This window comes from Hemicordylus capensis, chromosome 5 (assembly GCF_027244095.1).
Source record: "Hemicordylus capensis ecotype Gifberg chromosome 5, rHemCap1.1.pri, whole genome shotgun sequence".
Classification (NCBI taxonomy): Eukaryota; Metazoa; Chordata; class Lepidosauria; order Squamata; family Cordylidae; genus Hemicordylus; species Hemicordylus capensis.
The window spans coordinates 100,826,795-100,840,324 of NC_069661.1; the positions used below are offsets into that span (position 1 = coordinate 100,826,795).

The window sequence follows — 13,530 nt, forward strand, 5'->3', positions numbered from 1 at the left end:
CGCTCTACAAAAAACGCCCAAGCTCCCTCCAAATCCCCGCGCAAATGGCGTGCGAGTCTCTCCAAGGGTCCTTTTTATTCATTCCTAACCCCACCCCTCTCTCCCTGAATCCCACCTTATTCTCTTTTCATTGGCTGAGGAGTGTCCATGCTGAGGCTGACTGATAGCTCAGACGAGGGAAACGCCTGGCGAGACGACCGTCAATCAGGCTCGGCTTGCAATCTCTCATCCAATGATAAGCGGAGGGACAGCAAGAAGGATGGTCTCTATCAGCTAGTTTTCTACTTCCTACCTTCTCTCTGTCAGGCAGTGCAGCAGGCGCTCGCTCCCCGCCGCCTTCCTCCTTCTGCAGCGCGGTGGGGGTGACGAGGACAATCGCGACCCTCTCAGTAAGTTGAAGCTTCCGCCCAGTCTCTGGCTGGGGCTGCTGTAACAAGGCCGGGTGGTCGTTTACTGGGGTTGGGTCCCCTTTGGCCCCAGTGTAACTACGGGCCTGCGGAGTGAGTGTGCCCCTACTGAAATAATTCTGCATCTTCTGTTTCTTTCCCTTCCCACCCACCTCTCCCCAAAACTTTCATCGTATCTGGCTTTAGGAGCTCTCTTTCGCAGGATGAGGCTGGTAATACTGGATAACTATGATTTGGCTAGTGAGTGGGCTGCAAAGTATATCTGCAATCGCATCATCCAGTTCAAGCCAAGTCAAAACAAGCATTTTATTCTTGGTTTGCCAACAGGTACTGTATTTTTCTGCTTTTTATTATTTCCTTTTTCTTTGCAGGTACCAGTTTAATATCCCTGTAGTGTCACTTTTCCTTCATTTGATGACTGTTAGGCCACTTTACTGCTCTGCGTAGAAGTTTGCTTTATTCTTTTAATGCTACATTAGTTGTTAAAAGCAAAATGAACTCTTTGCTTCAAAAGCAGAACTGGAGAAGCTTTTTCTGGTCAACTTCCTGGTTACAACAGGGCAATACTCCCTTTCCCCAGACTCACTTTCATGCCTTTCCTCTCCCCTATCCAGTTTCTGCGCTGTGTTTACTCATTTCCCGGCTTGTGTCACAGACTAAATTATGAAACTCAAAGTCACAAAGGTGTATAATAGAATCAAAGCATTCACTTTTGTTAAAGAAAAGCCACTTCAGGTGGGGAGGAGGGAATACTTTATCCTTCACCTGCTATTTTTCTGCTCCCACATCGCAAGCACTGCAAAAAAGGGGGGTTGGGGGGAGAGCAGTGCTCCGTCTAACAGGGATTCCCAAATGTTGTTGACTACAACTCCCAGAATCCCCAGCTATAATGGCTTTTGCTTGAGGATTCTGGGAGTTGTAGTCAACAACTGGAAATCCCTGTTAGAAGGAACACCGGGGAGAGTTTGCTATGGAAAAACATCTGGTATAGAAAGTGGCTCTGCTGTGCACACACAAACACCCCTACCTACCTTGCCACGCTCCAAACTATACACTCCTAAAGCAGCTTTTCTTTAACGCATGTGGCTCTGGGGGGGTTAATACATTTATTTACATATAACTTGTAGTTAAGCCCTGTAAAATTCTTTTAACACTTGGTTGACACCAAGTTCAACCAATTTCAATGGGACTTGCTTTCAAGTAAGGTCTGTTCTTCTCATGTAAGCGCCACATGTAAAAGTGCCTGCAGAATGAACTTTTACATGGTCTCCAGAAGAAAGCCTAGCAGAATGAGCAAGTGAGCATGACTGGGGATGAAAGGAAAGAAGCCAGAATGTGCAGCTAGTTCCTTGGTCTATGTGTTGTAAGAGCATTGGAAGTGGGTAGGAGTACTAGAAGTGCATTTAAAGCAACCATTGTCTGTTTTAGGCTTGAGGAAAGAGTACTCCTCCCTGCTTCTGGAGGCCAGTACGCACACAGGCAAATTCAGGTAACATGTGATCCAAACTAAGATTGCACTGGTGTATATCTATATATTTAATTCTCTTGGGTGTGCCTTTTGAATGTGCGTCCCGGCAACCCAGCTGATTAGCTGGGCTGCAGGGGCGCCTGATTGGCTGGCGCACCCAGGAGAACAGTGGCGGCCATGGCCGCTGGCGGACCCGGCCTGGCAGTGACGGGGAGGACAGGCCGAGGAGTCGAGGCGGCGGGCTTGGCTGGGTGAGGCGAGGGGGAAGCCAGGCGAGGCGGCAGTGGCGGGCCTGGCCGGAGCCGCGGGTGGTGGGCCCAGCCGAGGGCCGAGGTGGCCAGTGGCCGGGCAGCGCGCCCCAATAGCGGGGCATAAGGTGGGGGAGAATAGGTGACTGGCTCCAGCTACGAGCCAGGGCCGCTGGCGGGCCCGGACTGGCGACGGGTGGTGGTTGCGGGCCCGGCCACCGCGAAGCGGTGGTGGGCCCAGCCGAGGGCCAATGCGGTGAGGTGGCCAGGCGGCGCGCCCCGATACCGGGGCATAAGGTGGGGGGGGGAAGAGGTGGCTGGCTCCGGCTATGAGCCAGGGCCGCTGGCGGGCCCGGCCTGGCGACGGGTGGTGGTTGTGGGCCCGGCCGTGTCGAAGCGGTGGCGAGCCCAGCCGAGGGCCGATGCGGTGAGGTGGCCATGCGGTGGGCCCAGGGAGAGGGACTGGGGTAGAGGGAACTGGGCAGCGGGACTCTCCTGTTTGCCGCCTGGGAGGAGCGGCCCAGTAAGTAGAACTATTTAAAATGCAGGGGGAGGAGGGGAGGGCAAGAGGGAGTGCGGCAGGGGGGAGGGCAAGAGGGAGTAGGGCAGTGGGAGGGCAGGAGAGAGGATCAGGGGGTGGGGACAGAGGGCAGGAGAGACTGGGGCAGGAGGGTGAGAGGGAGGGGAGGGTGAGAGAGAGGGGTGGGAGGGCGAGGGAGGGCAAGAGAGAGTGGGGCGGAAGGGAGGGCGAGGGAGGGGAAGAGAGGCAAGAGTGTGGGGCAGAAGGGAGGGAGGGAGAGTGGGGCAAGAGGGAGAAGGGAACAGCCAGCCCCAAAGAGCGCACGGGGGGGGGAGGTAGCTGGCCCCAAAGAGCAAACAGATGCTCTGTTCGGGGTCAGCTAGTATATAGTAAAACACTGTGACTTATTTTTCAGGTAACATGTATAAGGGCAGGTTATTAGAATATTAGTTGATTTGAGATGATAGGCTATACCTTCCAACTATTCCTATTTGTCAAGGGCAGTCACTATTTTTTGAAATCTATTTCTGCTAAAAGTCAGGGTCCTATTTTGTCTTTTGGTGATGCCTTTAAAAAAAAATTGAATGCACTAGCTTTCGTTCTGCTGCTTTTGAGAACTGATGATAACAAGGAAATGTTTATGGTCTGTTTACTAACAAAGCCTGATTGGGGAAAGACAATTGCAGAGAAGAGCTGGTCTTGTGGTAGCAAGCATGACTTGTTCCCCTGAGCTAAGCAGGGTCTGCCCTGGTTGCATATGAATGGGAGACTTGATGTGTGAGCACTGGAAGATATTCCTTTCAGGGAATGGAGCAACTCTGGGAAGAGCAGAAGGTTCCAAATTCCCTGACAGCATCTCCAAGATAGGGCTGAGAGAGATTCCTGCCTGCAACCTTGGAGAAGCTGCTGCCAGTCTGTGAAGACAATACTGGGCTAGATGGACCAATGGTCTGACTCCGTATATAGCAGCTTCCTATGTGGACTCAGTGTGTAATTTACTCTATTGCAGAGTTTATACATGTTTACAGCTAGGGTTGCCAACTTTTCGCTTAGTGCCTATTGCTGTGCCTTAATCTACAGCAAGTTGCTGCAGTGTTTATCTTAACACTATGACAGGTTTCACTGGCTGATTGCTGCACAGCAGCAATCTGGTTTAAAAGCTGGCAATGCTATATATGACAGGTAGAGATGAGTTTTCAGAAATCTGTTATAGCGGAAGTGGGGATGATTACAAAGTGTGTGAGAACAGGGGTGTTAAAGTACACAGATACTTCATTTGGATTGAAATCCGAAGAGCTAGTTCTGCCAATTCAAGTGCTTGAATGTGTCCTCTGTAAGTTTCTTTTGAATGGCAGATTCTGCCAACATTGTAAACTGCTTTTGATCCACCCATCTCCCAGTTTTAGTGTTGTGGCATGGAGGGCTGCATTCATTCATTCATTCAATTTCTATACCGCCCTTCCAAAAATGGCTCAGGGCAGTTTACACGGAGAAATAATAAATAAATAAATAAGATGGATCCCTGTCCCCGAAGGGCTCACAATCTAAAAAGAAACACAAGATAGACACCAGCAACAGTCACTGGAGGTACTGTGCTGGGGTGAATAGGGTCAGTTACTTTCCCGCTGCTAAATAAAGAGAATCACCACGTTAAAAGGTCCCTCTTTGCCGAGTTAGCAGGGGTAACTCCCAAAGTACCCTTGGGTCTGGAAAGCTAGTTGTGCCATTCTTTGGAAAACTCACTCTCAACTTGGTGAGGGTTTGCTTAAATACTCTTTAGGTTAAAATCAAAGATTCTGCAAATTACTAGAATTGGGGCACTTTAAAGACACACAAATGCAAAACACAGCTTCTTAATGTCATTTATTCCTTAATGACTGGGGGAAGATTGGAAGACTGGGGAAAGACAATTAGATTTTCCCAGTCCAAACCCCCTAGATCTTAGATGCCAATATAATATAGCTAGATTTGTGGCAGTGTTTTTCACTTTGCAGCTACAGTGAACGTTTTCCCCCCTAGTACAATTAATTGTGAAATAACTTTCTTAACACAGGAAGTACACCTCTGGGATGCTACCAAAAACTGATAGAATATCACAAAAGAGGAGATCTCTCTTTCAAATATGTGAAGACCTTCAATATGGATGAATATGTGGGTAAGTCATTTCCCCCCCTCAGTATAGATCATATATGCGTGTGTTTCTGATATGGACTGGAGTCCATGTCAGTTAAGTAAAACAGGATGGGGATGGTTTGTGACATATATGCCATGTAGACTTTTTTCCTTGCTGTCCAGTATTTGAGCAGCAATTATAAAAGAATTAACCCTTGCGATAACTCTTCATTCCAGGGCTTCCCAGAAGTCACCCAGAGAGCTACCATTCTTACATGTGGAACAATTTTTTTAAGCATATTGATATAGATCCAAACAACGCTCATATTCTTGATGGGAATGCTCCAGATTTAAAAGCAGAGTGTGATGCTTTTGAAAAAAAGATAGAAGAAGCTGGGGGAATTGATCTGTTTGTTGGAGGTAAATAAATTTTGCAACAAAAAATGTCCGGGACCAAGTAACTAATAAAGAAAATGAAAAGATTTAAACAGACTGTACAGAGAATATAGCCGATACTCTTGGCTTCTCTTCTCCACATGCTGCTTTTTTGCTTGCACACTTAGAATTTCACAGTCCTAATTTTAGACATTTTTTCCTCTTTGTACAAGTTGAGATCGAGCAATAAGACTTGGGGTGTGTGATTTCCTAACATCCCTTTACATTTTGTGTGTGTGTGTGTGTGTTCCTCTATCCTTGTTTTTCCATTCATTGTAAAATGGAGCAGGAAGGATATCAAACACACTTCTTGCTATAACTTGGACTCATGAACTTGCAGAAATATTTTTACAGATACATCTTATAAACCAAAAGTAGTAGTATGTTTATTGTGGTCACAGACCAGATTAACAAACAATAACAATTAATAGCATTAATAAGAAAATTCAAGCATTTCAAAAGTTTACAAAATCACAACCTGTTCAAATTACTTATACAGTCTTTACAGAGCTTCGATGCCACAAAACAGAACTTTGCCATATTATCTGAAATTACAGATTTAAAATTGGCCAGCATAATTTCCAAATAAAATTGGTCTGTGTGACCAGGATAAAGGGCTAAAATAGGAGCAATAAATTTGGTGCGAGTGTCCTTATAAAACTGGCAATAAAGAATAACATGGGTGATAGTCTCTATAATCCCCTGAGCCGCAGGGACAACAGCGGTGATCATAAGGAAGTCGTTTGAATTTACCATCAAGTACTGCCGAAGGGAGAACGTTCAATCGCACAAGGGTCAGAAATCTCCTAAATTTTGATACCAAGATCTGGTCTAAATATTCAGCCAGTTTATATTTAAAATTTTGAGAACCTAAGTATATTCCCTTGGGTAGCCATGCAGACTCCTCCTGCAAATCTATATCTCGGAGCCGTTGCTTCACAAAGCAAAGCGCCTGCTCTAATCTTTGCCCAATAAGATCTTCTTGAGACATGCCCAAGTGATGCAATTTTAATTTCAGAGCTGATTTCCATTTGGAAACGAAACTGTCTGATAACACTAAAGAGGCAAGACCAGCCGGAAAGAAGACCAGGCTTAACCAAAATTTAATTATGCAAAACTATACTTTTGCTTTCAGAGTGGTGACCCTTGCTTCCCTACGAAGGATGGCATAAACCAAAACAGAAATAAGTTCACCAGTATTTGGAGTGCAAGGCTTCTTTTAAAGCACACTACTTTTTAATATTAGCATTTAGCTTACCCTTTTGTTTTTGCTTTTCAAGTATTATTAGCCACTTTCAAAAAGCAGCATACAATATTTTTAAAAAAATTAAAATCGGCTTATAGTACTTCAGTAATAGTTTAAAATCTGTCACAGATTATCTTTTGTTTGAAAGTATGTATAAGGTGATTGGGGTTCCCATATGAGATAGCTTTATGGTGTGTTCTCTTTCAAGGTATTGGTCCAGATGGTCACATAGCTTTCAATGAACCAGGCTCAAGTCTGGTATCAAGAACAAGACTGAAGACACTAGCCATGGACACCATTCTGGCAAATGCAAAATACTTCAATGGAGACTTGTCTAAAGTTCCAACAATGGCATTAACAGTTGGTGTGGGGACAGTAATGGATGCTAGAGACGTAAGAGCATTTGTCCTTATCTATCTGGATATCTTTGTCATTTGAGACAGAAGGTGCATTGTAAATTATTATTCGGCCCATTTTAGACATCAGGTATTTCAAAACTAATCGATCTGCTTCAAACGTTCACTACTCATATACAGTTCAGATAGTTAACTCATTTGGGCTATTATAATTTATTTTATTAGATACATAGTGTGTTCCTCCAAGGAGATCAGAGTGATAAACATGGGATCATTTAGTGATAGCCTTATAATGCTTTCCCCAGCTACTCTAACATTGCTGTCCTACCAATATGTGATTGAACAAGAAAGTTAACCCCTGCTAACTTGGCAAAGAGGCACCTTTTAACTTGGTGGTTCTCTTTATTTAGCAGGAGGGAGAGTAACTGGCCCTATCCATCCACAGCACAGTACCTCCAGTGACTGTTGCTGGTGTCTATCTTGTGTTTCTTTTTAGATTGTGAACCCTTTGGGGACAGGGATCCATCTTCATTTATTTATTATTTCTCTGTGTAAACCACCCTGAGCCATTTTTGGAAGGGTGGTATAGAAATCGAATAAATAATAATAAAATTGACCCCTGTATATTGCACCATCTTGAGGCTTTTATGTGTATAAATCTCAATAAAACATACACTTCTTATGACACCATGGATGTTTTCTCCTATAAGGAGATTAACTTCATATAGTGAACAATGTCATGTTGGTAAAGAAGCCTAAATAAAGCTTTTTAAATGGCATGCAATGTTGGAGATAAGAATAGTATACCAAGATAGCAGACTTGCTGCTGCCTTTTTCCTCTCCACCCGAGCAAATTGCAACCAAAGCTTGTGAACTAGATAGCCTAACCCCTTTCTGTTCTGGAGGCTGATAAAGGGATTGAGGTGGTGTTGGTAGCTCGTGCTCATGAGTATAATGAAGAACCAATATGGTGAAAAGATTAGAGTGGGATGTATAATTGTTTGCAAAGAAAATGAATTAATGAGTATTTTTGCTGGGGCCTCCAGAGGGGCACCAGTTGTTGTCAGGATATGTCCTTCAATGGGCAAAATAATTGTCCAAAAAGAATTGCAGTAGCCACCATTTATGGGAATAATTTCTAAGTACTGGATAGATTTTGTTTATCATAATTCTATCAAATCTTAGTATTTTCTGGATTGCCTACACTGAGGAAATTTGGGGAGTGTTTTTGTATTGGCATAAAATAAACTAGCTGATCCAGCACAGAGCATCTGCACCCCTAGGTCGCTTCCACTGCCACTTTTTTTGCCTGCCCATTTCCCCCCCTCCTGTCTTCTTCTCTGCCTGCCCCCTGCCCACCATCTTCGTCCTTCCCTGCCCGCCAGCCATCTGTTTCCCTGCCTGCCGCCATTTTCTTCAGCCGGCCAGCACCATTCACCACCATTTTCTTCTCCCCACAACACACACACACACACACACACCCATCCTGTGGCTGTCCGGCAGCTCTCTGAACACTCGTGAGAGCTGCCACACATGGGATTAGCCACAGGTATGCCTTAGAGAAATATATATAAACTAGTGGGCCCGGGCACAGAGCATCTGTGCCTCTAGCTGGCCCGCCGCTGCGGCCGGGCCCGCCACCTTGCCTCCGCAGCCGCCCAGCCAGGCAATTCTCCTGGGTGCGCCAGGATCAATCAGGCGCCCCCGCAGCCCAGCCAATCAGCTGGGCTGCCGGGACGCATTTTTCCTTGGCACACCCAGGAGAAATATATATATAGATAAAGAAGATAGTCCTGGTGGCTTGATTAAAAATATATCTCTGTGCTTAACAACTGCTGTACCAATTGACTGCAGATTCTGTAGCAAATTGGACTGTTACACATTCACTGTCTTTCAGGTGATGATTCTAATCACAGGAGCACACAAAGCATTTGCCTTGTACAAGGCAATTGAAGAAGGGGTCAATCATATGTGGACAGTATCTGCTTTCCAGCAACATCCTCATACTATCTTTGTATGTGATGAAGATGCTACCTTAGAACTGAGAGTTAAAACGGTCAAGTATTTTAAAGGTGAGCAGCATCATGGGGAGAAGAGCTGGCCTTGTGGTGGTGAGCATGAATTGTCCCTTTTGCTAAGTATGGTCTGCCTGGGTTTGCATTTTGTTGGGAGACTACATTTTCACACTGTAAGATATTCCCCCTTACAGGGTGGGGCCACAGCTCAGATGAAGAGCATCTGCAAGGTCCCAGGTTCCCTCCCTGGCATCTCCAGGCAGGGCTGGGAGAGATTCCTGTCTCTAACCCTGGAGAGCCAGTGCCAGTCAGTGTAGACAATACTGAAGATGGACCAGTAATCTGACTTGGTATAAGGCAACTTCCTGTGTTTCAAACATCCCTAGATAGATTAAGAATTAATTCACCCATGCAGCTACAGTCCTTATAGCTCTACCCTTGAAGATTAGTAGATATGTGTGTGGACAAACTTGAAAAATATTGTTTGTGTGAGGTAGGGAATATGAAAGGGTGTCGTCGTCCCCCTTCCTGTGGGTATCTGTCACAGCTTGTTGACAAATGCAAGCTAACAGTCATCAAGGCAGTAGATGAATATATGAACATGCTATGAAAGTTACCATCAACCTTTTTTGGTTCAGCTGGGAAAACTGGACATTCACAACAGCTTGAACCTACAAATTGTGCAATGCTGAGTTAAAACTAAAACTGAGTAGATGCTAAACTTAAACCAAATGGTCTACATACAAACAATATAGATGTCTTGATAAAGTCTGTCCTCTTGCATCTCCTGGTTTAGTCTCTTATTGCTGGTCTGCACATGTAGCAGAATAAAGTGGTGAGATGTACCACTTCAGGCTGTAGGTCAGGGAACGGCAGCTTTGAATGCTATGTTTACATAAATGCCCTGCAAATATAGTACTGTGAATTGCTCTACTAATCCAAAGACGATCAGGTATGGTTTAAATAATTAGCACAACAGGGAGTTGGGACTGTGCTAGAACGTTTCTAGCACAGTCTGTCCTACTTGTAGTTCACATGAGACAGAATTCAGAAATAGTCACCTCCTGCAGTTATGATACAACCTAGCATTTCAGCAGTTTACCACCTCGTTTTCCTACATGTGTTGACCAGGTCTATGCCACTATCTTTTCCCTCTTCCTTTAAGTCATTTCAGAAATGTGTTGGGTTTTTTAAAATTGCTGCATAGTAGGCAATTTGTTCCATGATATATCTGATTTTAGATATTGGACATAAGAATTAGTAACATCAAAGTTCTGAATCATGTAAAAATGTAGATAATGCAAATTTGTGGGATAATTTACATCCATTTTTGTCTCGATATTGTTTATGCCTTTGAAAGAGTGCAGTTGTTGTTGATGTTTTGAACTCCGAAGTACAAAGCTGTGTCTTTAGTACTGAAGAGTTGGTGTTGTTTGAGTTTCGCATCTCCAAACATTTTCTTAGACGATGCGAACTCTTTTTCTGACTGGGCTTAACACAGGGTCTTAACACTAAACTATCTAGTCATGGCATCTCCATGGTTCAGCTGCTGAATTCCTGCCTATCATACCACTGAAAGCACAGAATCCCTATTGGATTCTTCAGAAAAAACTGGCTAATTTCAGAAAAAACTGGCTAAAAAATGGATAATTTGTGCTTTCACCCTCTTTCTTTGCAGCATGGCTGAATAATTTTATTTCAGTAAATCTGTGTTTTGTGGTCTCAAGTAAGAACAGCCTCATTTTATACACGTTTAGTGAAATAGGAATTCTAGCTGAATCCAGTATTGGTGAGACAGATATAAAGCCCAGAATGCGTGTTTCTGCACATAATCTGGAGTAGGCACATGTGGTCTTGCATAGAATATTACTTATTTTGCTGCTTGTTTTCTCAAGGTTTAATGCACGTGCACAACAAACTTGTGGACCCACTACACAGTATGAAAGAGCAAAACTGAAGGAGAAATCAAAGCTGGACTCCCGGTCTGGTTGATCCTGGCAGTGTTCTAGGTAGCAGAAGAATTTACTGCTATGCATTATGCTGAAGACCTGCTAAAATGGAGAATCTTAAGTACTTTTTTTTTTATCAAGGTCCAAATATATACCTTTACATTCCTTATAGCACTGTTGAAGCTATGTTCTCTGCTTTCCTATCCAGATTTGTTTTGCCTGTTACACACTAGCTATGTGCTACTGGAAACTACTGGAACAGAAGTTCTGACTTGAAAGCTCAGTCTTTTACAAACTGTCTATAGAGAGAGAAAAGCATTCTACAACTTAAATATAATTTTTTTCTTGGCCTTTGTAATGCTATTCTATGAACTAATCATCAGGCACTTTACTACAAAATGTTTACACATACCCCTAAACTTCAGAAGTTGGTTGCCTTAAAGTCATACATCTGGTTAGCCACGGGACACAGTATCAGCGCTAGTGAGCTTGAAAATAGTATTTGCAGTGCAGGTGATCATTTCAGTAAATGACACCAGTATCCCAAAGGAGTAGCAAAGTCTGTCTGCAGCAAGAACAACAAAGAATCCTGTGGCATCTTCAAGATTAATTCTAATGGTTGTATGTGTATATATAACTTTCTGTTAGAGCTCTCTCAACTTAAATTTTGTTAATTTAATCATTGGAGTTGTATTGGGTTGGTTTTGGCTTACCTTCCATGTGAGGGTGGGGGAAGGATGAGTGTATACTTCATAGTCTGAATGCCAATGCAACCATTAAATCTCCATTGTAGTAATCCACCACTTACAATTTACATACATCCTGTTTGTTCACATACCCTGTTTGCAATTCACTTTACCCAGGGTGAACTGGCTTTAAAGAAAAGCTCTGTTTCTTTAAAGAGTATTTTATCCCAGAGAGGAGGCTGAAAGGATGTACTCTTCTTTGCAGACAAGAAGTATATTTGCTAATAGTGGAGAAACAGCCCATCAAACCTCAATACACAAATTGCTCAAATATTTTCATTTTCAAACCACTCTGGTCTCATAAATGTCTAATACACTTAAGTCTTTGTTTAAAGATTAACATGCATGTATGACTACTGCAGAAACAGCTACAGCTCAGTGGGCCGACACATGTGTTAACTGTAAAAGATGAGGTTTAATATTTGGTATTCCAAATTAAAGGTAGGGCTGGACTATACCTCTTTCTGAAACAGAGAGTTGCTTCTAGTCAGTGTAGAGAATACGGGATCAGATCAGCCAGTGGTTTGATTCAGTAAAAGGCAGCTTTATTTAATACTGAACACTTGCAGCTGCATCTGTGAGCCAACTGCACTGTAAAGCATTTTTTAGATGTGATCGGATTCTTGCATGTCAGTCACCTGTTGATAGTGTGTGCTTGTAAATGGCTCTGCATATGACTGTGATTACAAGCAATGTGTGTTTTAAAGTCTTGCTAAACAGAAGCTAGTAATGTTAAATCAGTTTAAGCTACTACCATCCCACTGCTGTCACTTCATATATATATAGTATAATAACCAAAGGCTGACTACTTTAACTCACTCTATGTAGTAACAATCTGAATTAAAGAAATTAATCAGTTAACTGAATCAGTTAAAGAAAACTGATTTCATGAGACACTGTCTACATGTACTGGTTTAATCTGTGCGAAGGGGAAAGGAGGCTTTCAGGGTAACTGCTCTTAAAAAAAAAAGTTAAATCTAAAGGTGTCCTTTTGCACATGGAAAGTGTCTTCCATTCCACAAGAGCTGTCACCTTTTAGAGAGGGAAAGTAATTAAACATCTCATATTTTGTTACTTTTAAAAAGTAGAGAAAGGAGGATCTGGATTGGGACCATGGTATGGCAGGAGGGAGGCTTAACTCTTTTGCTTTGTGCAGTCGTCTTAATGAAAATCACCCCTTTCCCTAGAAGTGCTATTTTCCTTATGCCACACTGTTTGGAGGGATGCCATTACTGTTTCTAAAAGCATAACATGGATAGTCACAGTTGGTTTGGCTCCACATTCAAGAGTATTCTTCCACTTGTATAACCTCAAGTATATACAGGTGACCCTCGTTATTCATAGGTGTTCCATTCTTGCCTAAGGGCATGAATACAGAAACCGTGAATAATGAAACCTTACCCCTATGGGGATCTAGGAGTTAGGTTCCTAACCAAAAACGGGGTGAGGCAGAAATAAGAGGAGAAAAGCACTGTACCTTATTCTTCAGGTCTCCAGCAATGCCCCCAAAATAAGTTGGATGTTTGCCTTTTTTTCCCCAGAGCCACAAAATGGCTCTGTGTTGTAAAATGGCAGCCAGAAATGACACTGGATGACATTTCTGGCCACTCAAACTGCAGATAGGTGAATTTTGCCTATTTTTCTACCAGTGGATAAAGAAACTGGATCTCTAAGGCCCAACCATGATAGGGAGGGCCACCTGTGCTTTGCATACATGACTCAACGGATCATAAGTATACTATAAGGCAGATATGGGGGACATATAGTCCATACTAAGATAAATGAGAATATTTGTAAAAAGCACCCTTTTCCCATGTTATTTATTATGCTGGCCTTCAATATCTAAATAAATAAAAGCATATTCAAGTGGAGACATAGTAAAATATATTCTGTAGTACTGCACGCAAGGTAGCTTATGTCATATGTTGCTAAGAAATTGCATCAGAACATGCCTGCAATGGCTGTGTAAAATGCAGGGACATGTAATGTTATGCTTGGTTCATTAGTTGCAGGATTACTAGGCCACAG

The 13,530-nt window shown here is 43.1% G+C and overlaps 1 protein-coding gene across 2 annotated transcripts; it reads left to right on the top strand.

Annotated features, from left to right (window-relative positions):
* Nucleotides 1-219: 219 nt before the first annotated feature.
* Nucleotides 220-13,373, top strand: GNPDA2 (glucosamine-6-phosphate deaminase 2). Of its 2 annotated transcripts, none has more exons than XM_053253641.1 (7): nt 220-389; nt 594-734; nt 4,697-4,798; nt 4,993-5,175; nt 6,645-6,829; nt 8,690-8,864; nt 10,703-13,373. In XM_053253641.1, the coding sequence occupies exons 2-7, from the start codon at nt 611-613 to the stop codon at nt 10,762-10,764; spliced, it is 831 nt and encodes a 276-aa protein (XP_053109616.1). In that variant the 5' UTR covers nt 220-389; nt 594-610; the 3' UTR covers nt 10,765-13,373. The 2 variants fall into 2 exon arrangements, with proteins under 2 accessions (XP_053109616.1, XP_053109617.1); XM_053253642.1 differs by lacking the exon at nt 220-389 and adding an exon at nt 1,836-1,896 and having other exon boundaries at nt 626-734.
* Nucleotides 13,374-13,530: the final 157 nt, after the last annotated feature.

What these genes read in the sequence shown, in the direction of transcription:
- GNPDA2 (XM_053253641.1), top strand. Translation starts at nt 611, where the DNA reads ATGAGGCTGGTAATACTGGATAACTATGATTTGGCTAGTGAGTGGGCT. An exon ending in TATTCTTGGTTTGCCAACAG is followed by an intron (nt 735 to 4,696) that starts GTACTGTATTTT and finishes TTCTTAACACAG; the next exon opens with GAAGTACACCTCTGGGATGC. An exon ending in AATTGATCTGTTTGTTGGAG is followed by an intron (nt 5,176 to 6,644) that starts GTAAATAAATTT and finishes TTCTCTTTCAAG; the next exon opens with GTATTGGTCCAGATGGTCAC.